The 25,739-nt window shown below is 39.4% G+C and overlaps 1 protein-coding gene across 1 annotated transcript in view; it reads left to right on the forward strand.

Annotated features, from left to right (window-relative positions):
• The first annotated feature begins 8,594 nt into the window (after positions 1-8,594).
• ASCC3 (activating signal cointegrator 1 complex subunit 3) overlaps positions 8,595-25,739 on the forward strand; it is a 256,973-nt gene continuing 239,828 nt past the window's right edge. The window contains exons 1-3 of the mRNA XM_069011075.1: positions 8,595-8,636; positions 22,789-22,932; positions 23,627-23,777. Of these exons, the coding sequence (XP_068867176.1) occupies positions 22,843-22,932; positions 23,627-23,777 (241 nt within the window). The 5' untranslated portion in view covers positions 8,595-8,636; positions 22,789-22,842. The remainder of the gene's footprint in view (positions 8,637-22,788; positions 22,933-23,626; positions 23,778-25,739) is intronic.

Below are 25,739 nucleotides of genomic sequence, written 5' to 3' on the forward strand. Positions count from 1 at the left end.
CTTCAAGATAACTGAAGCTTCCTAAAGGGCATAGTTCCAGTGAGTGTCAAGTAACTAATTTCAATGTGCATCATTCCTTACAAATACCTCCCTAATGCCTGGTGAATTCTCTGTCTTTGTGTTCAACACTGTCATCAGTGGTGACTGCTTGCCCTCCTGGGGTACCTGAGCTCTTCTGTAGCTACTGGCTTCATCAAAAAAGAATAGGAGTCAAAATATTCAACAGGCTTTTGTTCTATTCTGCCAGAAAAAAAAGGGACAAGTTGCTGATTATCTGATGATCTGGAACTTATAGAGGAAAGTGAGTGACCTTCAAAGTAAGGAAGTGTGCTACCTATTACACTAATGTATCTTCTATTACAATGCAAGTTATTTCAAAAATGTTATTCACCACTCAAGGAACTCATTCCTGTAAAAATGTGAAGTAGTTTACTTGTGGAGTAATACAAGATAATAGTTAAGGAATTGCACCTAGTAACTTCTCTGAGATCCCAGTCTCCCCAGTTGCTGGCACCTGATACCCCAGCCCCACTCCAGCTGCTGATGCAGAGCCCCTTACACATACAGACACATGCTTGGGACTCCCCTTGTCCTCAGTATTTAGCTCTCCCTTGGACTTACCCTGAGAGGCACAACTGGCTCCCTGGCCATTGCACCTATGTGCTGGCTAGTCCAGCTTGATCTTCATTGTTGTTCACACATTCACAGACACCACAGACACAACCACGCACACCTAGGGAACCTAGGAAAAGGGTTAGAAAATTGATTTTGGTATGAAGATAGGACAGACTGAACAGATAGGGCATGGCCAGACAAGTGTACCAACCTTGTTTACCTGCAAGTAGCCCCTTTGATCCCCTTATCCTTCTAGTTCTCTGTGATTGCTCCTCCTCAAATCACCTAGATTCATTTCCTTCCCTGTCTTCTTTCCTTCCTTAAATGTCCCATTGTAAGTGTCCTGCAATCACAAAATGCTCTTTCCCCTGCACCCCATAACATGTCCCATACCCTTATGCAGAGACCCCCTCCATCTGCAAGGTATTCTGAGACTCATCTTGATGGGTGTCACCCTGGCACATAGCTGAGGCTTATCTGGGATGCCCTGGCAGGGGTCTGGGCAAGGTAACCTCCAAATCCATAATTCTGGTACCTCTGCCAGCTGCTGTCTCTCTGTGCTCCCTTCTGTGTGTGCAGACCAGCTTTCTACCATATAATCTAACAGAAACGTGAGCATGTGACAAAAAAACCCCATGATATCCCTCCAGTCAAACTAACTGGTAACATTTTAAATAAGACCATTCTGTGAAAGGTTTACACTGTTCAGTTCACATGACAATTGTCCTCTCCAATACAAGTAATCAGTTCCCTGAATAGTCTTCAAAAGGGAGAAGGGACATGATGATCACATCAAAAATCATACTTTTTATCTGTATTAACAGACACCTGGACAATTCTTATGTGTTCTTTATGAGGAACAAAGAAATAATCTCAGCAGGAACATCTCAACATCTTTTTTAATAGAAGTATTTTAAAAAGTCTTTTGGCTAATAGAATTCCCCTGAATAAATACGTGAAAAATTATGGTGTTCATAACAAAAGACTTATTATTAAAAATTCTATTTATTGATTTCTTTATGCCAGCCGTACTTTGTCAGAAGGGAACACACCAGCTTCAGCAATTTACAAAGCAGGAGATATTACTCATCTTGTCCTGGGACTGCTCTGTTCTTTAGTGTCCTCAGGCAGCAGTTTTCTGTCTCTCAACTTCACTGTTTTTCCTTTTCATTGACAAATCCATTTCCAAACAGGGCAACGTTGACATCTGTGTCTGATTAGATATGTTGAAATATTCTCTATTTTTTTTAATATGCTTTGGAATTACTTGCCTGAAGTTATTCTCCAAGTTAGTGACTAAGCAGGACTTAAAATGTCCTAGCTAGAAATCATCATGTCTCTGGTGCTTCTACTTTGCTGCTGGTAGAAATGGCCTCCTCCTCCCCTGCACTGTATGTGACATGAATCCCTAGAGCACTATCCCATCTTGTGTCAGCAGAACTTTCAATAACAACATTCTGGTTTCTTTTGATACTTAATAAGCCTCTGAGAAACCTCCTAGTATAGAAAAAAGACACTACAATAATCTGGACATCTGAAGGAAACTTGTATAAAATCCTGAGGTTTTTTTTCTCTGTCTAGCTATACAAACACATACACATGTCAGCAGTTTGTGTAAGGAGTGAACCACCAAGCAGATCCTTGCCACTTTCTAACAGCTACCAATCCCTTTCACATACTCATTTCTGAAAGAAACCCCTTAATCCACCTCTTTTTCAGGGCACTATGCTCAGTGATATGAGCCAGAATGGAAAACACGTAGCAGTATAACTGACATCAACCTAACTCCTGGCATTCCAAAAGATGCTCCACTTTCAGCAGACCTCACAGGGATATCCTGCTGCGAGGCTGTGTGACTTTGAAGAAATGAGCAGAAAACAGAGTTGAGATGACATTTGCAACTTAGCTGAGTGAGCAAATTCTGATTATGTCCCATTTTCAGAATCTGGCAAGAATACTGTTGTTTTTCTCCAGATTTGATCACTCAGGACTTGCCTTAAGAGGATCAATTATCAGTTACAATGAGAAAAGGATGTTTCTGTCAGTGTCTGGCTAGAAGAGCAACTTTTTCTTACTTCTTTGGGAAAAATTTACTAGTATTCTGGGGTGATTCTAGATGAATTTGACCTGGTTTAAGTAAGTACCACCATCAGACTACATAAACTACAATACAACAACCTTGCTTTTGAGGAATGTACCGTATTGGAAACAGTAATACTGAAGATGAGAGAGACCTCAGCCTTATTGGCTTGAAACTAAGAATTTTTGTTGGAATAAGGAAAGGGGGTGGGGGAGGGAGGCAGGCACAATGGACACATAATCATATTGCTTTTTCCAGTATTTTCCCCCAAACCATGTGAGTTAATCATTTCCATTTGCCTTTCTTCAGCATTATCCAGTATGTAGAGATAAGATATTAAAACCTTCATCAAAAAACTACGTTCTTCAGCAGCTCTTCTTTGACACCTTATTAAAGGAAACACGAATAGTATGAATCAGTGCAGTGATACAACTGAGAGGGAAAACCAGTTCTACCACTTTTTGCATATACCCCCAGGGCATAGAAAAACAGGTAAGGTCCACCCCCCAGGTTCCAAATGTGACTCTACAGTATTAGCAATTAATATCAGCCTAAATGAGTGTGAAGCCTGTTGACCATGATGATTCAACATTTCAGCTCAATTCACTTCAGCACCACATGAAATTATCTATGTAAAAGAATTATTTAATGGCATTCTTTCAAAATCACTAATGAAGTAATGAAAAAGAAGCAAGAAACAAGACACTGTTTATATACCTCAGACCGACACAGATTCTTTTTGATTTATATTTCTGAGCAGGTCCTATTCATGACACACCTATAGTTTTTTCCCAGTTTATAAATAATTTTTAAAATAAATTAACAAATTATGAAACATGAAATTCAGTTCTAGCCTTTCCCCTGGGTTTAACTGTTTTTAATAGTTCTATACTTCATGACTGTTTACTAAAAACATTATCCAACAGATCAACCCTCTGGCAAGATAGTGTCATATCAACATTTAGGTAAGCTACAAGTTCTCAAGCCTGTTAATATCTCTCACAAAGACTAAAATCTGGCAATAATTTATCTGCCACAAACATCAGTTGTCATTTTCTTCAAAGTTTTACTCTATCCATTCATATAAGTATAAACTGGGAGAGGAATGGATGGAGAGCCCTGCAGAAAGGGGCCTGGGGGTGCAGGCTGGCAGCAGGTTCAGTATGAGGCAGCTGTGTGTTCTGGCAGCCAAGACAGCAAACCACGTCCTGGGATGCATCAAACACAGCACAGACAGACAGTCAGGAGAGGTGATTACCCTGCTGTATTCAGCATTGGTGCAGCCTCACCTGGAGTGCTGTGTGCAGTCCTGGGCCCTGTAATTTAAGAAGGATATGAATTTAAGAAGGTCCTTAAATGTGCCCAGAGGAGGGCAACAAAGCTGGAGCAAGGGGTGGAAGCCATATCCTGTGGGGAGCAGCTGAGGATATCAGGTTTGTCTGGTTTGGAGACAAAGAGGCTGAGGGGTGACCTCATTGCTCCCTACAGCTTACTAAGGAGGGGAAGTGGAGAAGAAAGTGCTGAGGTCTTTTCTCTGGGATTCAGTAATAGGATAAGTGGGAACAGTTCAAAGATGTGCCAGGGGAGGTTTAGACTGGACATTAGGAAGCACTTCTTTACTGGGAGGGTAGTAAAACACTGGAACAGGCTCCCTAGAGAGGTGGTTGATGTCCCAAACCTGTCAGTGATTAAGAGGCACTTGGACAATGCCCTTAATAACATGCTTTAATTTGGTCAGCCCTGAATTGTTCAGACAGTTGGACTGGATGATCACTGTAGTTCCCTTCCAATTGAAACATTCTATTCTGTTCTATTCTATTCTATTCTATTCTATTCTATTCTATTCTACTCTACTCTATTCTATTCTGTTCCATTCCATTCCATTCCTATTCCTACTTCTATTCTGTTCTATTTTTAAACCTTTCCATATGGTGATTTTCAGAAAATAAATCAGCATATGCAAAAAAAAGTTACTTGTTTCATGTTCCAAATAAATAGCCATTTTCATTTGGTTTACTTTATTTTTTCATTTTTCTCTTATAAAGAGCTGGCAAATACATCAATGCAAATTCACAAAACATGACACATAGAGCATTTGTCTTGAAATTATGCAAGCATCAATCAGATTAGACATATGACCAAGGTACAGAAACATGATGGCTAAAGAAGACTCCTAAAATCATTCTCTAAATCAATATTGGGAAATCTTTTAAAATATCTATGATGCTTTCTAAGTTCAGGCTTCTTGTTGGATATAGTAATATAAATTTTCTATTAGATTATGATGTATTTATTTTAAAAAGAAAATAAAAGGCTTTTCTGAAATAAAAGGCTTTTTTTTCCTTTTCTGAAAGAAAAAAGTAAAATAATAATGTTTTCCTTATTTAACTGCTATATATATAAAGTCATCCATTATTAATTCTATAAGTATTAATTACAATTGTAGTGGTGGGGATTACTAGGAAATTTGTAACTGTTTAAACTTAGGCTTGGCAACTGGAAGAAAGAAAAAAAGAAAATAAGAAGACTTGTCCACTACCACTCAAGAATTCTGTCAAATTATGATAATGTGTGTGTTTCTATACTCTTTATCCATTCTGCGAAGCAAGCAATGCTGTTATACTTCTAAATACAATTAAGAAATTACAAATAATAAATGGAGACTAACAAGAAACATGTTTTCCATTCTAGCTACATAGATATTCACCAGCACAGAAGAAGTATCAGACTGATTAATTAACATCAAAAACCACGGACAAAATTTAAGATTGCTTTGAAAACTCCCTAAAGAAAAGCAACTGGGAGTTAAATCCAGGTACATTCATATCCAGTAGAAGATAACATAAATAGATTGAAGTCAGAGAGCAATGCATAAGAACCAATAATAATGGAGATGATACATCCCCTTTATGTAGCCTGCATGACATTATAAAAGGCTCAGGTCTCAAGGAACAAATTTGAATTATGAATTTTTATGCAGCAGTAGATACCTATTTTCTTATTCATATCTTCATCAGCAGTATTTTCTTATAATACACAATGTATTCAGTTTTGAGAACTTGCAGACCACTCACAATGTCTGTGCAACCGTATTGTGTGGCCCAGTTTTGGTAGTGACGGTTAGGCTCAGGGTTAGGCTTCTGTCAGAAGCTGCCAGAAGCTTCCCCTGTGTCTGACAGATCCAGTGCCAGCCAACTCCAAGATAGACCCATCACTGGCCAAGGCTGAGCCTGTCAGTATCTGTGATAACAGATTTAAGAAGACAGAAAAAACCTGAGCAACAGCAACTGCACCTGGAGAGAGGAGTGAGAACATGAGAGAAAAAGCTCTGAAGATACCAACATCAGTGAAGAAGCAGAGGGAGGAGGTGCTCCACAGGCCAGAGGAGAGATTGCCCTACAGCCCATGATGCAGACTGTGGTGAAACCAGCTGTTCCCCTGCAGCCAATGAAGGTCCACAGTGGAGCAGCCCAAGGAGGAGCCCACACCAGAACAGGTGGATGTCCAAAGGAACCCGTGACCCTGTGGGAAGCCCACGCTGGAGCAGGTTTGCTGGAAAGACTTGTGGCCTTGTTGGGGGTCCCACACTGGAGCTGTGTGGAAGGCACACATGCTGGAGCATTTCACTAAAAACTGCAGTCCTGGGAAGGTCTCACCTTGGAGAAGTTCATGGGGGACTGTGTCCTGTGGGAGGGATCCCATGATGGTGCAGGCCATGGGTGTGAGGAATCCTACCCCTGAGAAGGAAGGAGCAGCGGAGACAACGTGTGATGAACTTGCTGCAGCCCACATTCCCTGTTCCCCTGCACAACTGGCATGAGCAGAGGTAGAGAATTAGGGAATCAAGTTCATCTCAGAAAGAAGGCAGCAATGAGGGAAAGGTGTTTTTAGGATTTGGTTTTATAGCACATTATTCTACTCTGATTTTGATTGGTAATAAGTTGAACTAATTTTTCCCCAAGTTGAGTCTGATTTGCTTGTGACAGTAATTGCTGAGTGATCTCTCCCTGTCCTTATGTCAACCCACAAGCCTTTTGTTCTATTTCCTCTGCCCTGTCCAGCCAAGAAGGGGAGTGATAGAGTGGCTTCAGTGAACACCTGGCATCCAGCCAAGGTCAGCCTCTCCTTCCAGTGACTTTTAACTAAAGTATTAAAATCTATGGGAACAAGATGACTGTAAAGAATTACAGCTCATTTGAATAACAGCACCTCCAACGCACTGACTTTTGCTAGCATTGCAGTTGCAGCCATGCATGATATGATTACTTTGTAATCATAGGCAATAGAGATTTGGAATGTTTTCTGAGGAAGCTGCATTATTGTCACATAATAACATTGATTTAAAATTTTTTCTCCCAGTGTTGGTAACAGTGACATCCGCAGAGAGCAATTAGTTTTGAATGCTTGATACTCTCATCACAGCAGAGATTAATAGTGATTTAAGCATGTCTGCCAGGTTTGTCTTACAATCTCAACAGAGGATGAATTTGTTGAATTTTTTGTAACATGGTGACTTAGTAAGTTTACCATTGTCAAAGTAAGGACAAGGTTATTTTAATTACGAATCTATTTCTTTTCTGAATCTGAAGTACTCTTCAAGTAACTAAAATTCATGGTTCACATATTAGCATTAATTTTTAGTTGTTAGAAAGAAACAAAAAGAGTCAATTCAATAGTCCATAAATTATAATGCGTTTGCAGACAATAATTCAAGTGTCACCAGCTGGCAGTACTCACAGTGACCATAAAGTGGGATTGGATCTTGTGAGTACACACTGTTCTCCAGGTGAACAACACTGGTTTGACTCTGAATGCAATACTGCTTGGTTAATAAACACATATAGTGAGGAGCACAGTAGTGAATTAACTCCCGTAAATTTTCAGGGTATTTTGCAAACTTAAGATCAGATATGTTTCTTGCTTCTCAGATTCTACAATTTTGAGCCTACTTGACTGAAACCTACAACTGAGGACATAGGCCACTTATTTAAAAAGCTTGCTTCAAAAAGCATAAAACTGAATAAATAAGTGTGGTAAAGCTCTAGAGGCACACACCGAGGTACGTCCATGGTTTGGCAAGAATTAAGTGTGCAGGCGATGGATGAGCCACTAAAGAGCGCTGAGGGCTGAAGGCCACAGACACCCACATCCAGGAAAGCCCGAGGCACTGACACAGGAGCACAAAGTCTTATGAGGAGTGGCTGAGAGAGCTGGGGTTGTTTGGCCCGGGGAAAAGGAGGCTCAGGAAGAATCTTACTGCTGTCTCTGACTACCCGAAAGGAGGTTGTAGCCAGGTGGGGATCAGCCTCTTCACCCAGGCAACCAGTGACAGGACAAGAGGACACAGTCTTAAGCTGTGCCAGGGGAGGTTTAGTTTGGACATTAAGAAGAATTTTTACGCAGAAACGGTGATTAGGCACTGGAATGGGCTGCTCAGAGAAGTGAAATGTCACCATCCATGGAGGTGTGCAAGACTGGACATCGCACTTGGCGCCATGGTTTAGTTGACAAGGTGGTTGGTGTTCGGTCATAGGTTGAATTCGGTAAAGATTACGTCTTTACCAACGTAATTGATTCTGTGAAATGCTGCCAGGAGCTGCCCGCACGGCATATTCCACGCCGGGAACAAATGGGCGGGCGACCGGGCTCAGCAGCCGCGGCATCTCGGCGAGATCCGTTTTGTCTGCACAGAGAATGCGGCGGAGGAGCGGCCTGTAGCCGAGGGAGGGCTGAGAGCGGCGCCGGCTTGGCGGGGGGCAGAGACCCGGGCGGGGTCGGGCGGGGTCCGGCGGGGTCCAGCGGGGGCCGGCGGCACCGGGCACGGAGCCCCGGGCACGGAGCCCCGCGGGCCGCCCCGGACACGGCCCCGCCCGCTCGCCGTACGGCAGTGTCGCGCCGCGCCGGCTCTTGGCGGCAGCGGAACCGGCGGGCCGTAAGGCAGGTGCGCGGCGGGCGCGGCGGGCGGGGGTCGGGCGGGCGCGGCGTGGGGGCCGCCGGGGAGGCCCCGCGTCGGGCGCTGCTCTGCCCGCGGTCGGTGCGGAGCTGGGTCCGGCCCCTCGGTGAGGAGTGGGACAGGTGGGAGAGGCCTGCCCCGGCCGGGGAGGGCGTCCTGCCGCCGCTGCGCGGGTCTCTGCCCGCACCCCCCGGGGCAGGGGCGTCGCCGCGCTGCTGGCGGGGCCCGGCGTTTGGGGGCAGCCGGGCCGCTGGCCGGTGCCACGCGTTGCTTCGGCGGGCGGGGCAGGTGGCGCGCCCAGGGCCGGCAGCGGGGCCGGGGCTGGCGGAGTGCTCGCCGTGCCCCGGCCCCGGCGCGCACCGCGGCGGGTGATGCAAGGCCGCTGCCGAGGGCCCGGGTGCCGTGTGCTCCTCTCGTGCGCCTTGTGCGCCTTCCTTATCGGAACGGCGCTGACAGGAGTGGTCAAGTGGGAACCGCACAGCTGTCGAATGTACTTCCAGTACTTACTACTGCTGTTAATGAATGTAGAGAACGAGAAATGAAGAACGAAAGAAGCATGTGGTCACATAGAGTGTTTTTCCCTTTCGAGTACTACTTGCTTCGTTTTTCTTGGTTGTGGTAAACTGCCAGCTTTTCTTATAAAACACCTGACAGTGTTGTAGCTTCCTAAGGCTTGCTTTTCAGGTGCTTCTGGAGTGTGTATCATGTTGGAATTCAAATAATACCTTTGCTAAAAACCTTCTATGAGTTCTGAATGTAGGTTTTGTTACTATTTCTAACATACTAACATTGGTGTCCACCCTTTAATCTTTTGCCTTTTTAAACAATTGACTGTAAAGTAGTACTGTTGAAATGAAACCTGTAAACTTAATTTCTGCAGAGAAGAAATCTCATACTCAAGCTTGGTTACTTTCCAGAGGATTGACTTGACTTGAGTCTAGCCAATGAGTAGAAAAAATATTGGAAGTTTCGGAGACAGTACAGCAAGGGTTATGTACATCCACATGTTAGGTTGCAGAGCTAAATTTTTAGGAGGAAGAAAACCAAACCAGCCATCTGGTCAGATGCAAGCTGGCCTTCCTCTAAAGATGGTGTTGATTATATCAGTGAGATGGTGAGTCTGATTAAACACATGCTGCTTTTCAGCAGATGCTGTAATAAAATTATTTTCTTTGGATCTGACTTGCTTCTAGCCACTGGAGAGTAAACTTGCATCATCTTGGAATTGTATGTGTAGATATTTGCAGGAACTTTCTTCACATTTTTATGGGAATACAGACCAACTCCTAGCTAGGGCCTTTGTGAGTTATATAGATAAACTAGTTTACATGTTAGAACTCAGTTTCCTCTAAAAGCTGGTTTGGCCTTTGGAAGAGGTTAGGTCATGACTTCCACTGAATCAGAGAGAAGGCAAGAAATTCTCAAACAACAATATTTTATTCTGACAGTTCTGTGTTTACAGAACTTGCATTGAAGCTAAACCTGAAGCTCCTGGAGCAGGTCCGGTAGAGGGGCATGAAGATGATTAAAAGACCGAAACATCTCTCCTATGAAGAGTGACTGGGAGAGTTGGGCCTGTTCAACTTGAAGAAGAGACAAGTGAGAGGAGGCCTCATAAATGTGTACAACTGTCTGAAGAGACGGTGTCAAGAGGATGGATCAAGGCTCTTTTTGGTGGTGCCAAGCACTAGGGCAAGAGGCAACAGGGAGAAATTCATCCGCAGGAAGTTCCACCTGTACGTGAGGAAGAATCTCTTTACTGTGTGGATGACTGAGCACTGGAACAAGTTGCCCAGAGAGGTTATGGAGTCTCCCTCACTGGAGATACTCAAGAACTGTCTGCACTGTGCCATGTACTCTAGGATGACCCTGCTTGAACAGAGAGGTTGAACCAGATGACCCACTGTGGACCCTTTCAGCCTTACCCATTATGTGATTATATGATCAAGATGATTGTAATTTGGCCCCTAAAATAGTTGCAGTCCCTTGCTGTTCAGTATCATTTACAGTTTTACTAGGTGTAGTGTTCTGTTTTCAGGAAGAACATTTATAGTTGAAAAATACTTTTTTACAGAGTTAATAGAAAACTGATCCTTCGCAAAAAGCCGGTGTATATTTCTGCAGGTCCTCTTGACCTACAGTGCTTTCTCTGAAAAAGTTTTCCTTTATAAATACTGAACTAAGGATGGTCTATGTTATTCCTGGGTGTTTCATTCCTCTTCTGTTACATGATTACAGGAGCTGCTAATGGGGTGCAGAGGTGGCTGGGGGAAGGAAAGACACATGCTGTCTCTCGCTGGTTAGTTATAATGTAAAGTTTGTTTGGAAGCTGTTAAACGGGGGATTAATTCTAGTTCATATGGGCGTTTTGAGTGCTGAACAGGTTTCTCTTCTCCCTCCTACAAAATTTCCCTGTAGAAAATTGAAGTCTTCATTACTTCAAATAACAGCTTACTGTTTTCCTGGTAAATTGTTTATAGTAACAATTGTTGAAGTTGGTTTTGAGCACTTTCTAGCCTACACATTTTCTTAAACTGAATTATGCTTTAATGTTTGAAAAGAGAACTGAGACCAAAATCTACTCTCTAGTTCAGATAAACTTATCTAATCAAAAGCAGTTTAACAAATAACCTATAATGTGTAGTTGAAACTTCATTAGAAATGTAATAGCTGATATCTGAACTAAAAAGAGAAGGAAACAAGGGTAGGACTCAGAAACAGACTGAGAGACATTAGACTCCTAAATCCCTAATTGTAATCCTCAGATTCTGTTTTCATTTTACCCTGTAGCTCTGTTTTCAAAGAAAATGTTTGTCTAGTGTCTCTCTCCTGTAACAGCCAGTAGGAGGTGCTAAGTTGATGTACTGAAAACAGAAGGAAGACAAATCCAATTATACCTTCACTGTCATATTATGTTCTAGTAATTAGTGATTTAAATAACTGATTATGTGCTTCTAAGCTGTGGGGTTCAGAGGCTACCAAGGTATTTGATGTCTGTTAATTCATCTAAGCATACCTGAACTTTTAGTCTTTTTGGCATCTTGTGGCAATGAATTCCAAAAGTTAATTATGTTCTACATAGGAAAAGCAATCTACTTGGTATTAATCTCACGTTACTATTAAGTTTTGCATTTACCTCCTTTTTCTTATATTATGAGCAATAGTCAGTCATTGCCTATTTACCCATTCTTGCTTTTTAAATACCTCATCACATCACAGAAAGGAGCAATTTTGTGTTTACTGCAAGCCCAACCCCTAAGGGTATATACAGTCAGGGCGTTCTTTATGCTCATCTCTCGCTCAGGAATTTGACTGCCTCTGTTTGTACAGTGCCAGTGTGAGCACATTCCTGTACCAGGTTTAAGAGTTAGCTTTCATCATGGTTGAAGTGCTTGAGATTTGTGTCTAAAACAATGTTGATAGTACACCACTGTTTTGGCTGTTTCTGGCCTGCACAGCATCAAAGCTTTCTTCCACCCTCCCAGCCCAGCAAGGGGGTGGGCAAGAGGTTGTGTGGGGACACAGCTTGGACAGTAGACCTAAATTGGCCAGTGGGTTGTGCTGTACTCTGTATTGTCATGCTCAGATATAAAAACAGAGGTAGAGGAAGAAGAAGGGGCTTTTTTTGCTTCCAAGATGGTTTTTTTTTGGAGATTAGTAACCTGGAGCTTAGAGCACTGGTCACCATATGGGATGTGGTTAGCATTTCTTTCCTTCACTTGGGGGGTATATTTCCTTTTCTTCCTCTATTAAACTGTATCTCTACCCTTAAGCTTTTTTTCTTTTCTTCTTCCTTTTTTCTCCCCTGTCCCACTGTGTGGGATGAGCAAGCAGCAGTGTGGCTGCTGGCCAGGGTCAAGCCACCCCAACACTGCACAAACACGTATAAAGGTGATTGAAGGACGCAACAGCAGCATGCTGTGGTTCTGTGGTAATGGTGCTCACTAAATTAAGCAGTGGTGTGAAAGATCCCTATTCTGGGTGTATTTCTTGAGCTTATTCTGGATATAGATAATCCTTTTGAAGGTGAACACAACTGTGCCTAGTTCAGTGAAAATCCATTAGACTAGAGTGAAGCCAAGAGAGAGTTAGGCTTCAGTAGCAATGTGGGCTGTTTGAGTATCACAGAAAGGGCAGTTGGTGTTTTCTGTCTTCTATTCAGTACATAGACATGTGGACTAGAGTTTGGTGGCCAGCTTGTTGCTGAGTGCAGTCTGAGATGCAAATTTAAACTCTTGCTCTTTTTCTGTCTTGTTAAATCTAATGGGTGCTAGAGAAAAATAATGTTAAAAGGAAGGTGGTAAATGTTTTACCTGGTTGATATTTAGGGATAGAAAAGTTGCTAGCTCTCCCCTTTCATTGTATGTGGAACTTATGGGTATAAATTATACTTCCCGTAGACTTTACCATCTAAAGCATGTGTTTACTCTGAGCCATCTGTTACTCTTGCTTGCCCAAAGGCATGTTGGATGTTCGGCCTAAAAAATAGACAGAATCTGATATTACAAGCCTGAATCTTAAACATAAATAGGTCTTACAGTAAGAAGAGATGATTATGGAATGATAGGTTGGTGATTGAAGCATTTGTCAGGTAAACTATGGAGCAAATTTCAGTTTTCCAGTTGTAAACTGCCTTCTGAGAAAATTGGGAGAATAAATAGATGACTTTGTACAGTTGTGACTACCTTGCCTGCATTCAAATATTTTGTAAACCAGACAGCTGTTTAAACAACTGCTCCTTTTCTTTGAAACTGGTGAGGACCGCCGAACTGTGTCACTTAGTGAGTTCCTATTTGGAAACTGGATCTGATGAATTTGTTCAAGGAATAGGAAGACAACAGTCTTAGCTGCTGCTCTAAGGGAGAACAAATGTTCAAAAAATGTATAGACCTGGCAGTTCATGATACGGTTTAGTGAGCATGGTGGTATTTGGCCAAAGGTTGAACTTGATGATCTTGGAGGTATTTCCAACCTTAATGATTCCATTATTCTAATATGTCCTCTCCTTGAAAGATTAGGGAAAAGAGGATCTCTGAAAGTCCTCTCTTCCACTTCTTTTAAGAAATTTATTATTTGTGGTGAGTTGACCCCAGCTAGTAGCCAAATGCCCGCCCCCCCCCCCCCAGCCTCTCACTCACTCCCTTTGGCTGTGAATCTGGGTGAAAATCCAAGACATTTAACAGTTTCTTGGGAAGACAAACCCCATAAGCATGGATGTGTGTCCTTCTTCCCCACACCCCTTGCTTCTCCTTTCCCAGAGTTTTCACTGCTGAGCATGACATCATATGGTACAGATCTATGTTGCTTCCAAAGCATGAGTATAAATAAAATGCTTGGTTATATAATTTTCTTGTTAGTGTAGCATTTTTGTTTCTGTGGTGTCTTTAAAAGTTGATTCTATAAATCCGAACAGTTGGCCTGTAACAGTTGTGTCATGCTAAATATTCATAATAATTGTTCAAGGGCTTTTAACTGTTCAATAGGAGAATCTTGTGTAATATGTATGTATGTGTTAGCTTACAGTATAATTTTCTAAAACATGTTTTAAGAAATTTTACATACATTCTAGGAGAATATGACTATGATTTGAGAAATGCAACCATTTAAAAAAAAAAGTACGGCTTGAAAAATCCTGTTTTAACCTCCTCAGGTCATTAGAGACATAATGAGGCTATTTTCATTTTTATTATATCATCCAAGAATTATATTATGCCTCAATTTATGTTCCCCCCATTTCCTTATGTAATGAGCAGACGTTTTTTGTAAGCTTTGAAAAGATGGTTTGGGATTTCCTCACTGTAGGACATTGTACAGGCATCTTTCTCAAAATATCTTCTTGCATGTATGGCCAGCATTATAGACAGACAGCCCAAGATGGGTAGGCAGCAGTTGTTAGTTTTGATTCTAATTTGCATTTGTAACATTGCAGCACTACCCTTTTTTTTAAAGTTCTAATTCTAAACTGCAGTAATGATAAATTATCAATTAGAAAGCTGTTACTTGCTGGTCATCAAATAGCTGACGTGCTGTTTGAAGTGCCTGTGAGGCATGTGAGCTCTGAAGAGAAGACAAGGGAATCTGTCTTTAATAATATTACTTTATGGGACCATGTGTCTATTCAATAGTTGAGTGTTGCTTAAATGTATTTTTAATTAACTTATTTTTCCTTCGTAGAAGAGCCTCTGCCTTGAAGTAGGCATGTTTTCAGGCTGTAGGCGTATACTTATAATGCAAGGTACACCTTGAATTAATTCTCTGTCATACATTTTTAGGCTGAAATTTTGACTTCTTTCATCCCTATATCCTAGCATTGCTAAGTAGTATTTAAGCTAAATCAAAAGTGGACTGGCTTGGGACAGCTTATTGTGTGTCTCATATAACCTTGGGTTTCTTGACAACTCTCTTTGTAGGGGAGGGCGTGGTATTGCCTCCAGGCAGTAGGAGGAAGTTCTGAAGGGCAAGGCATCCCCAAAAGGCTGGTGTGATTTGGACTGAAAAGCTTGTCTTGATAGGTTGATTTTTGGGACTCTAAGCATCTTCACTACACTTCAATATTTGACCACGTTAGGTCAGTGAGCTCTCTTACGAATGTGCCTCTGTTTGCTTTTCTGATAGGAAATAGAAACTTGTAACTTTTTAACCACTGGGCTGGACTGAACCTTCAGTGTGCTGAGACAAGGATCCAATAAGGATGGAAGGACTGCTAGACCCTGAGTAGTTCATTTATATGGACATATCTTTGGAAAAGTTTTTATATATGCTGACAGAGACTTCTGGGAGGACTGTTAGAAAGACTGAGCAGTAGTATAGTGTATTCATAATTAAAACACTTTTTAGAAGAATTTTGGATAAAATACTTAGCTTTCAGGTCCCAGTTGCTGTGTATTATTGGAAAGATACTAACTAGAGAGTTTTCTGCAAACTCTGTAATGACTTTTTTACTCCTTCCCTCTTCAGAAATTATGACAGCTATCAAACAATATAGTGAATGGTAGAAAAAGTATAAAGGACATCTTTTAGAAAATACTACAAATATTATATAAAAATTAAATGAATGCAATAAATTAAAATATTGCTAAATATAGCAAACACTTAAAATTGCACAATACACTTGCATTATTTTAATTAAATTGATGCATTTGTGTGGACAATAACATCTGGTTCTTATTTTATGTAATGAGTCATTTTCTACATATTTCTGTATTGTCTTCTGCAACCATTGGTAAAATTCTGACTCAAAAGCTGCTGGAAATAGGATGAGCTTATTTATAGCTGATAGTTTGGGGAACTTTTTATTTAGTGATAGCCAAAGTTGGCCAGAATCTATGTTTCTTTTAAAGGTCATACTTTTAGTACATGACAATTGAATTAATGTTCTTGTCTATTACTAGGAGGGCTATAGAATCTACAGCCTCTTTCTTAACTGGTGTAAAACTCTGCATATGTCTGAAATATGTTCTGAAAAATAATTCTGTAGTTTAGGCACTTGCAGTTTTTCTGTTTCAGATTGCCAGCATTACCACTACTATTAGCAGTTTTATTGATAAAATTGCTTAACACAAAAAAAATTTAGTATTTTCTCTAAATAAGAAATTGTGCTTCAGTGCTTTCATAGAATAATTGTTCTGTAAGATGAAATGTGGATCTTGGCATAAGTTGCGCTGTGCTTACACAGCTACTGTGCGTTGTCTACAAGATGCAATGATTTTATTAGCCATAATTAATTACTAAAGAAATCCCCAAGAAGGAATCTCGATGTTTGGTAAGACAGTTACTTCAGAACTGACATCCTGTCTTTTGCAGGTTCAAAGCAATATGAACATTGCTGATGACTTTGCTGCAAAGAAAGTTAATGACTTAGTGGTTAAGAAGAAGACAGCCGTCCTACTCATACCACCTCTCCTTTTTGACTTGACTAATAATGTACAGGCAGGGTCTTAAGGATTAGTGTACCTAGCTTAGTCTTCTATTTTATTGCATTTGAGATCCTTTGTGAATGCTAAAATAGGTTATGTTTTTCTCAAAAGGGATGTTTAGTGTTTCCTTCAAAAACATTTGGGAGAATGCTCCAGATAGAAAATAATCCAGTTCCCACCTTGAGGCTTGTTGAAGCCCTATTTTGAAGGAAATCAGCATTAATTATGAAGGATAATTGTGGTGTTGAGTGGCTATTAAGCATCCAAGTCATTTATAACTGGGGGATAATACAGTATTTGAGGCATTTGTTTAGTTATCTATAAATATGGTAAGTGATTTGAGTGCTTAAACACATCACTGTAAGGTTTAAAGACCTCACAGAATTACACCTTGTAATGGCCAGTAATTCACTCTGGGGACTTTATCCTTGTATGTGCCTGCTGTTCACTACCAGGAGTGTGTTACAGAGACTTTTTTACTACCATCTGAACAAGTTCTCCAGCATGCTCTTAGCCCAGCAGTTATGCAGTTATGTATTACACATGTATTATTATAGCACTTATATTTGCTGAAATGCATCCCACGTCCTCTCAGCCATCCTCAGTGAGATGCAATATGTGTTACTTAGCTGTCATTAACTCAAAGCTTTTTCTTTCTCTCACTTGTCTATTGTTTTTCATCCTCCTTTTACTTCCTTTAACCACATGCATCCCTATTTACCTTCCATACATGTGTTCCTTTAGTGATAAGCCTTTCTGGAATGGAGTAAGATGAACTGCCTGAGGTTGTTTTCAACCTCTGTTGATGGCACAGGGTGTAACAGAGGCACAGAGTGCCCCCTTATTAAAGCAAAATGAAACAAATGACGCCTCCACCATCCCCATCTTGTATTTGTGGCTTGTGCCTAGTGTTTAAATGAACATACATGTTTTATATGTTGAAGTTGGAAATTTGCTTGTAGTACATCTCCTCATGTAAGGCAAGTCTTGAAGTTTCTGTTGCTTGGGATACAGTTTGTCTCTTGCTGCAGGGAACTTAAGGCTATGAGGTGTAAAAATACAGACATTTTTCAGTTTAACAACTGAATTACATTTTATGTGCTTGGAAAAGGAAGATGAGTAATTCTGAAAAATGTATTCTTTTTTTTTTTTTTTTTCCTTTTAACAACAGCAATCCTTAGTAACTATCTCAAAGTATACCTAAAATGAACACATTATTGAGCCAAGCCACATGTTTGGCATCATCCCAGAACAGTATCGGGCATTATCACAGGAAATGCCTTTCCAGCTGATGCAAGCAGTGTTAGACAGCTGTTGTTTAATCCCGTGTGCATGGCTAAGATTATGAAAAAATGTGGAAAGGGTTAATACTCTATTGAATGAATGACTTGTAATTCCATTATTTGATTTTCTAGGGTTTTTTGTTTATTTAGTGACTTACGTAATTAAGATGCTGAAATTGTCTCTAATGTGAACGATGGCACACAGGCACTGTTACGCCTCTTTGTTATGCTGAAGCACTTGTTTGAATTTTGGTATTCGCTCAGTTGAATACTGTATGTCAAGGAGCCACTATTTCTTCCTGAGTACATATTCCTTAATCTTGCTGTCACCCTTTCAAAGATTGACCCAGTCTTGACTGGAGATCAGCAATATTTGACCCAGACAACTTGAGAGAATTCCAGGGAGATGTCTGGGCCTTTTGTAGAAAGTGAGATATCTGAAAGTGTACAGTTGTTAATATATCACACAGCACTGTTTGTAAACGTGAAAAATACAAAGTTGGAAAATACAGTTTTTTTAGTGTCATGATTCCGCCTGCAATTTCTGATTAATGTCCTAGACATTCTTAAACCACTATTATTCCTGCCTAATAACTTTGATGTTAGGTCTGTATTTGTACTGCATCAAGCATGCTTGGATAAGAAATTTAATTGAATCTAATAAAAATGTTCTCATTGGTGCAAAATAGCTTTTTAATCTAATGGTTTCATTTTTTTCTTTAAAGTGTTTTCTTTAAAATATTTTCCTTTGATGTGTACAATGTAGAAAGCGTATACCCCAAGTAGAATGTGATGTTTAGTTTTCTTTAAAATAATTGAGCCTTATTTGTAAATAAAATGTGAAGTTTACCTTTCCGTTAATGAAGCTGCTGAAGTTAATTGTAGCCATTCCAAAATGTGTTCATATCAGTAAAATTTAATGTTTGGGGATTTATTTTTAATCTTCTTACGCAGTAGTGTAAAGTAAAATATTCTGTGTATTGATAAATTTCAATGTCTTAATCTGCCCTTATGGTCACACCATTTGATTTATATATATTTAAAATGTAAAAAAAGTTACTGCACTGTCCCTTTAGTTTTTTTATAGCCTTGTGTGTGGGATATCTTTTGCCCTTTTAGTTTCTTTTTTGCTTGAAATGTTTGCACTTTCTCAAGTGACAGAGAAAATGCCATTTGATTCAAATACATTGTGGTCAATAGCAACCTGCTATTCACTGCCAATGCCTAAAGTCTCTTTTTCTTTATAATGTTCTTTGATTAGATTAGTTACTAGTAATAACTTATTTAGGTTTTATGAATTGCAAGTTTACATAGACAGCAAGAAACTTGTTAATAGTTGGAAGAATTATAGGTAATACAGTCAAAATCTGGGAACATGGCTTAATATTCCTTAAATAGTTTAAACAAAATCACTGCTGTGAGTTTTTAAGGGACAAGTAAAAAGTAAATATTATAGACTACAGAAGCTGGTGCTTTAGGATAGTGTAACTGTGGATTTTACCTGTGATTTTTAGCTGTGTTAATGCTATGTAATTCCATCATTTGTAAGGAAAGAAAGACTTCTGTTCAACTTGAACATTAACGAACCAGATCTGAGCATTACCTTCTCTAAGCCCTACTGGGCAGCTGGCTTGGTCTGTTAGAGAGCATGGGAATTAAGTAAATTTAAAAAGGATCTGTGTTTTACAGTAATCTCTGTAATATTTCAGTGAAGAAGAGAAAGAAATGGTTCTATTATTTTCTTGTATTTGAACCATAGGAAGGCCAGGAGTTGGAGGAAAACCTAAGTAGCTGGTGAATAGATGAAGTGGAAAACTTCACTAGTAATTTTTGTTACCTTTGTGGTATTGCTAGAAAATTTTTTTAATGTTTCACTTCAATGAATAAAAACCTGCTGAGATTATGATTTCATGTTGACTTTCAAACAATAAACTTTGAATTGTTTCTTACCTGAACTCTGAGTATAATGTCTTTATGTTTTACTTTCTCCTGTAAAAAGTTTCAATGTTAAAATCACACTTGCTTTTAAAAGAAGAAAAACAGACTTTAAAAGTTGCTTTCTCTCATCTTCACAAAGCTTTAGAAGGGTGGATATTGCTCTTTCTGATTTACAAACAGGCTTGGTGGAAAGTTATGTGTTTTTTTAAAAAGGCAGGAAATCTGAGACAGTTCTAGGAATCATTAGCAGAATGTGCCCAAAATGTCCTCAATTGGTTGGTAGTGGGGGAGGAGAAGAATTATTTTTACCATGTAAAGTTGCACTGATCTGAAGGTTAAATTCCCATTCCATTTGTCCTACGAAAATGATTTAAGATAGTACCTTTCTCATACTTTTCTTTAGGAGGAATGGGTAGAAGGGATGGCAAAAGTTCACCTTCTATATGTGGGCCCTGGTAAAGAGGATTTAATTGCCACTGCCTTTTAGGTCCTTGTTCCAAAACCAGCAGATCTTAGCTGGATCATTTGGTAGTACAGATGTTTCAGATCCACCTGTGGGCAAACAGATACATTTCTCTCAAACCAGAAGGAATTAGTTTACCTCACGATGGCTGTGGGAAGACGAGGAGTAGCTGATCCACTCTGAAGGCAGTGTGATGCAGGCAGGTATCTACGTAAGGAGGCTTTATGTGAAGGCAGGTAACGTATTTTGTTAAAAACAAATATAAATTTACACTGCATCTTATAGGGCCACATGATTTTTGATTTAGTGTTCAGAGCTGGCTCTAATATATTGCAGAATAATAGCCAAAATTCATAAATTTTACTTTGTTTTTTTTATGTTAACAGTGGAATAATTGCACCTGTCCCCTGCATTCTGTTTACTAGCTATTTTTGTTTTCCTGTGATGCCCTGCTGAGAGTGGTTGTTGTGTACAAGAGGTGAAGGGGGTGTGTGAAGTTTGAGTGCGACTGCTCTGCCCAACCGGGCCCCTCAGACACTTGCCAGTTCTGAAAACACACAGGCAAGCATGGAGCAGCATTTACTACTTCAAGATCAAATACAGAGTTGCAGGACTGGATTTTGCTCTTTGGCCATGCCTGTGGTTAGGACAGTGTGCTCTTGTCTTCTGGTGTTTCAGGTTTTCTATTTCAGGAGCTGCTAATAACTCACTGAATAAAGGAGAAAGAAACATCCTTTTAAAATTCGGTTTCCTAATAAATGAGCCTGCTAGAGACACTTTATAAGTGTGTGTGAAAAGTGAACTTTCTATAGATGTGTTCAAACTTTCATAAATTACTGTGCATGTTATTTCAGAAAGGACAATTAAAGTAATATTAGAATTATGTTATTACATGTTTTTATAAAGGGATATAATGCTACAGAAAAAGGTATTTGAGTGTAGGTATAAAATAAATAGGCAAAATGGAGTGAGGTCTATAGAACAGTGTGAGAGTGCTGTACTCTCAAAGTCTGGACACATTATTTCCCTTCTAATAATGGTGGCTGTAATGTTCACAGACTGTTTTCACTAGGAGCTATGCTGGTATGAATTACATGTCATATATCCACTGAACATCTCAAAAGCTGCAGTGATGTTTGGCTCTGTCTGCTTCTAGGCTTGAACACATACTCTCTGTGCCCTTCACAGTTAAAGATTTTGTATTTCCAAATTTTGTAGCTTCATCGTTACATTTGTCTCCAAATTATCAGCTGTTGTAATATCATTCTCAAAAAGCATCTTAATGCAAGGTGGGAGAACAAGCAGACCTGACCAGTCAGTGACATTTCTCTGTGACTGGAACCCTGCATCTGGATTTCTTCTGTGCTATATTGCAAGCTAAAATACAAATGCAGTCATGAAATAAGGAAAAACGTTAAGGATAATTAGATGAAAGCAGAGAGTTCTGTACTATATGACTGGAGGGGAAGTAATTTTATTTACTCTATTGCAAGTTCTTTAAATTCTGGATGGACGTTGATCTTTAGGCATGCTAAGAATGATGCAGATCATTAGGTTTGTAATGGTATCATTAATTGTTTCAAAAATAATCTAAGTCTGTATCTTATCTGCTGCCGGCAGAAACTGTAGTTGTGCTTTAGGGTTCATTAAACAATTCAGCTGTGGGCAACTTTTGAAATTAAATAACTTTGAGAATAATCTCAGTAAAAGACTTGGAAGAAGTACAATTTCAGATGGGGAACAGCTGTGTTTTGGTGCACAGATATGAGCCCGTTCCACAGAGGAAATAAGACTGCACGGAAATAAGCTGTAGTTCCGAAGAGAGTCCTGCTCTAAGTGTGTGTGTGTGTGTGTGCACTCCCAGTTGTGAGATGAAAACGTCCCGAGGCATAGTGTTTTCAGTTTTCTGGTGGCCTTTTTTATTCCCTTTTTCTCTTATAATAGTTCATTGCTATGCCTTTGACAATCTTTATTTCCTGTCATAATTTTCTTTCCCTGTTTTGCTGGTTAAAAATGGCTAAGCACTTGTCAAGAAAGATGCCTCTCTCTGCATCAGCACCAGAGGCTGTTAATGACCTGAAAGGTCCCAGCATGGGCTGACTCAGAGGAAATCTCCCTGTAGGTTGTAATCACTTACTGTTATAGGTTGTAATCACTTACAGCTATAGGTTGTAATCACTTACTGCTATTGGGAGCTAAAGTTCAGTTACAAAGATTTCACTATAATACTCAGTGTTAGGGGTGCTAAAGAAGTAATTGCCTCTTTGCCTCATTGCTGGTAACTTTTATTTAGGGAGGAGAGCAAAGAACCACCTGCTGAGTCACCTCTGCATGTTACCATTTCTTGCTTCTGCTCTGTGCCTTTTGCCTCCCTTTTATTGAATTTTGATTATCATCATTTTAAGAGATTTTTCTTTTTAACTGACTTAATTGAAGTTCCAGCCAAGTTCTGCTAGCTCGAAAAGGTCTTTCAAGTTCATGATGTGAGTTTGTATTTATCACATTAATAAAGCTATGTTATTTGTTTTGTTCTCATCTAGGTACTTGAACTGGGATTTGATTTCTTATCCTATGGATCACTGAATGAGTAACAGATGGCCTTGCCTCGTCTTACAGGCGCTTTACGCTCCTTTTCAAATGTCACTAAACATGAGGATTACAGTGAAGAATTAGCTGACTTAACGGTAAAGCTTTGTTTCTTTTACGAAGCATAGTTGTAATAAGAATCATTTGTTTTCTTCATTTGCATTGCTATTTTATGAGGGTAGGCAAGCAGGAAGGGCAGAGTGTTTATAGTTTCCTGTACATTCCTTCATAGTGTCCTCACTCAAAGTCAAATTTGCTGTAGCGTTGTGATTTATACTTGGCCCTTACAATCATGATGTGCTTTATGGAAAAATTTGCTCATCTTTCAAGAAGTTGGGCAAGGCTGGTGTGCTTTTAGCTCCGAGCTTACATAGACCTGGGAAGCCAAACTTTTCCCTTCTGATATTAAGTTCACTGACTTTAGGTACTTCTTTTGCTTCCTGAGAAACAATGCATTAAAGCAACAGATGCCTTGTGGGAATGTGTAATGTGTAATGAGTTTGGAATCTTGGGAACTGTAAATCTCTTGAAGTTGCAAGAGTTTGGCTTTATAGCGAATTTTGCTCTGGAAAGAGTAAAGTAGTGAGAGAGTGTATGCTTTTGTGTACCCTTCTTTCATACACTCAGGAAAGAGTCTAAAGAACAAGTAAAAGGAAAAGTACTTGCAATCATTACTATGTACTAACTGAATGTAATTGGAAGGAATTTTTTCATCTGGTGCTTAATTTTAAAGGAACCCCCATATATTAATTTGAAAATAATAAAAAACCTCAAATATTTTTGCATTTTCAGACTAAAAGATCAAAACTATATGCCGAGTTGCTGAAGTCTGATCTTACTTGGAAGAAGATAATAAAGTTTGTTGATGACAATTTGGACAAAAAAGAATACCAAACTGTAAATGGTGATTTAAAAACTATCTTACAAGCTGCAAAACAAATAGGTATGTTTTCATTCTCTAGTAGTCTAATAATACATTGTTATATTTGGGGGTGGGCGCAGGTTCAAGCTGCTTTCTGCCTGCATAATTTACATACTGGTACAATTTTGGTTCTACCAACTACCAGCAGTTTGTATGGTTCAACTACCTTGAAGCCAGTTTTGCCCTGAAATATCTTTGAAACTCCATTTAATCTAATATACATATACACAATTTGGTCTTCTGTTTTATTTTAAGATTCCATTGTTACATGGATAGTCTTGCTTTTTTGATGGTATTGTTTTGTAGAGTGTGGTGTGGTTTGTGATTGACAGTTAATAAGCAAAACCAACAGTTTCTTTCAGAATAGCAGTACTCTAAGGAAAGAACAATCCTGGTGTTGTCTGCTTTATTTTCCACATAATTGGTATAATGAAAAATTAGACTGCTGTACAGGCAGATAAAAATGTAAGAAATGTTTTCTGCGTGAAGTGTTTGGTGTTGAGGAGAGAAATAAAAATATATTTCACTCCTCTGGAATTAAACTTTTAAAACTGAAGTACATTACGGCAAAGAACATGTGAAAACTTAGTTTTGATTGGAGACTTAGTTTTTGATTGACAGACTAAACCTAATTCAGCTTTTGCTTTTAACAAAATTTAATTTCATCAGCTCATAAATTGAGTGCATGGCTCAAGCTCTTACTGTCACATATTTAAGGATTTTTCCTTTCAATCTCATAGGTATATTTTCTCCTTTTCTGATTGTTTTTCAAATATCTTGAATAGAGCCCTAAGTAAAAAGACTGAGAAAATTAATAAAAATAAATATATTTGCCTGGTTTTGGTATTATAGACCAGAGATTTTTATTACAATACAGATGTTAACTTGCCACACTTACATTTCTCTTTCTCAACCATTCTTTTGGAAATACCTAGTAAATTGAGAAAGAAACAAATGTCCAAACACAGACTTTCAAAAAAAGGCTAGACAAGTTACTCATGTCCAACATGTGGTAGTCAATTGTGCTGTACAGTTGCAGAAGATGCCTGTTATAGCTATTAATGGTTGTAATTGGCTGTTGCTTTCTTGAGTCATCAGAAGTATAATTTTGAGGTTTTCTCAAATCACTGACAAAAAGTTTTAAACTCTGGTTAGTACCCTTAGTAGACTTTTAGCACATCTTTGGGCTGGAATTTAAGCATCTGGCTGCTGTCTTTTTGAGACAGGTCTCTGGGAAGGGCCACCTCTCTGCCCTAACCCAGGTAGCTCTTCTTCAGTGCACAGATTTCAGCTGGCACTTGCAGCACACAAGGCTCGAGGGAAAGTCATGCAGGATGGGGATTGAGTTTGCACCATCAGTCCGCAGAGTCAGTAGGAGAAAGTGCAATCTGTATTGATAATAGATACTGATTGAGAAAGCTGTTTTAAGTATCCACTGTGTATAGTTTAATCACAAGAGGTACTGGACTAAATGTTGGCAGGCAAACAAACCAAAAAATCAAAAAGACTAGCTTCTAGTAGTGCATCTCTTACCATCTTGTCTGGCTTATTTTGTTGAGATCTAAGGAGTAGTATTTTCTCAAGAGATACTTCCACAAATAGGAGATGTCAATAATAAAGGAGAAATACCACTTAGTAAACCTAAGAGATTTTTCTCAAATCCTTCAATTGCTCTTTTAGTTTAGTAATCTGTACTTCTGTTCCAAGACAAGTGACTTTAAATAATGTGTTTGTATGTTAGGAATATAAGAGTGAGCTTCATGCAGACAAACTACAACTTTTTAGATGTAGGGTTTTTTTTTGTGATTCCTGTATAGCTAATGCTAAAAGGGAGGGGCAGAACCACCTTTTTCCTCTGAGACATATTTATATGTCTATTGTATATGTGTGTATCTTTATGTAATGTATCTTCCATATGTAGGTATCTAATTATCTTGTAAATATCACCTCCAGTCCTGTCCTTGAACTTTTCAGCTTTTCAAA

Source organism: Aphelocoma coerulescens, chromosome 3, assembly GCF_041296385.1.
Source record: "Aphelocoma coerulescens isolate FSJ_1873_10779 chromosome 3, UR_Acoe_1.0, whole genome shotgun sequence".
Taxonomy (NCBI): domain Eukaryota; kingdom Metazoa; phylum Chordata; class Aves; order Passeriformes; family Corvidae; genus Aphelocoma; species Aphelocoma coerulescens.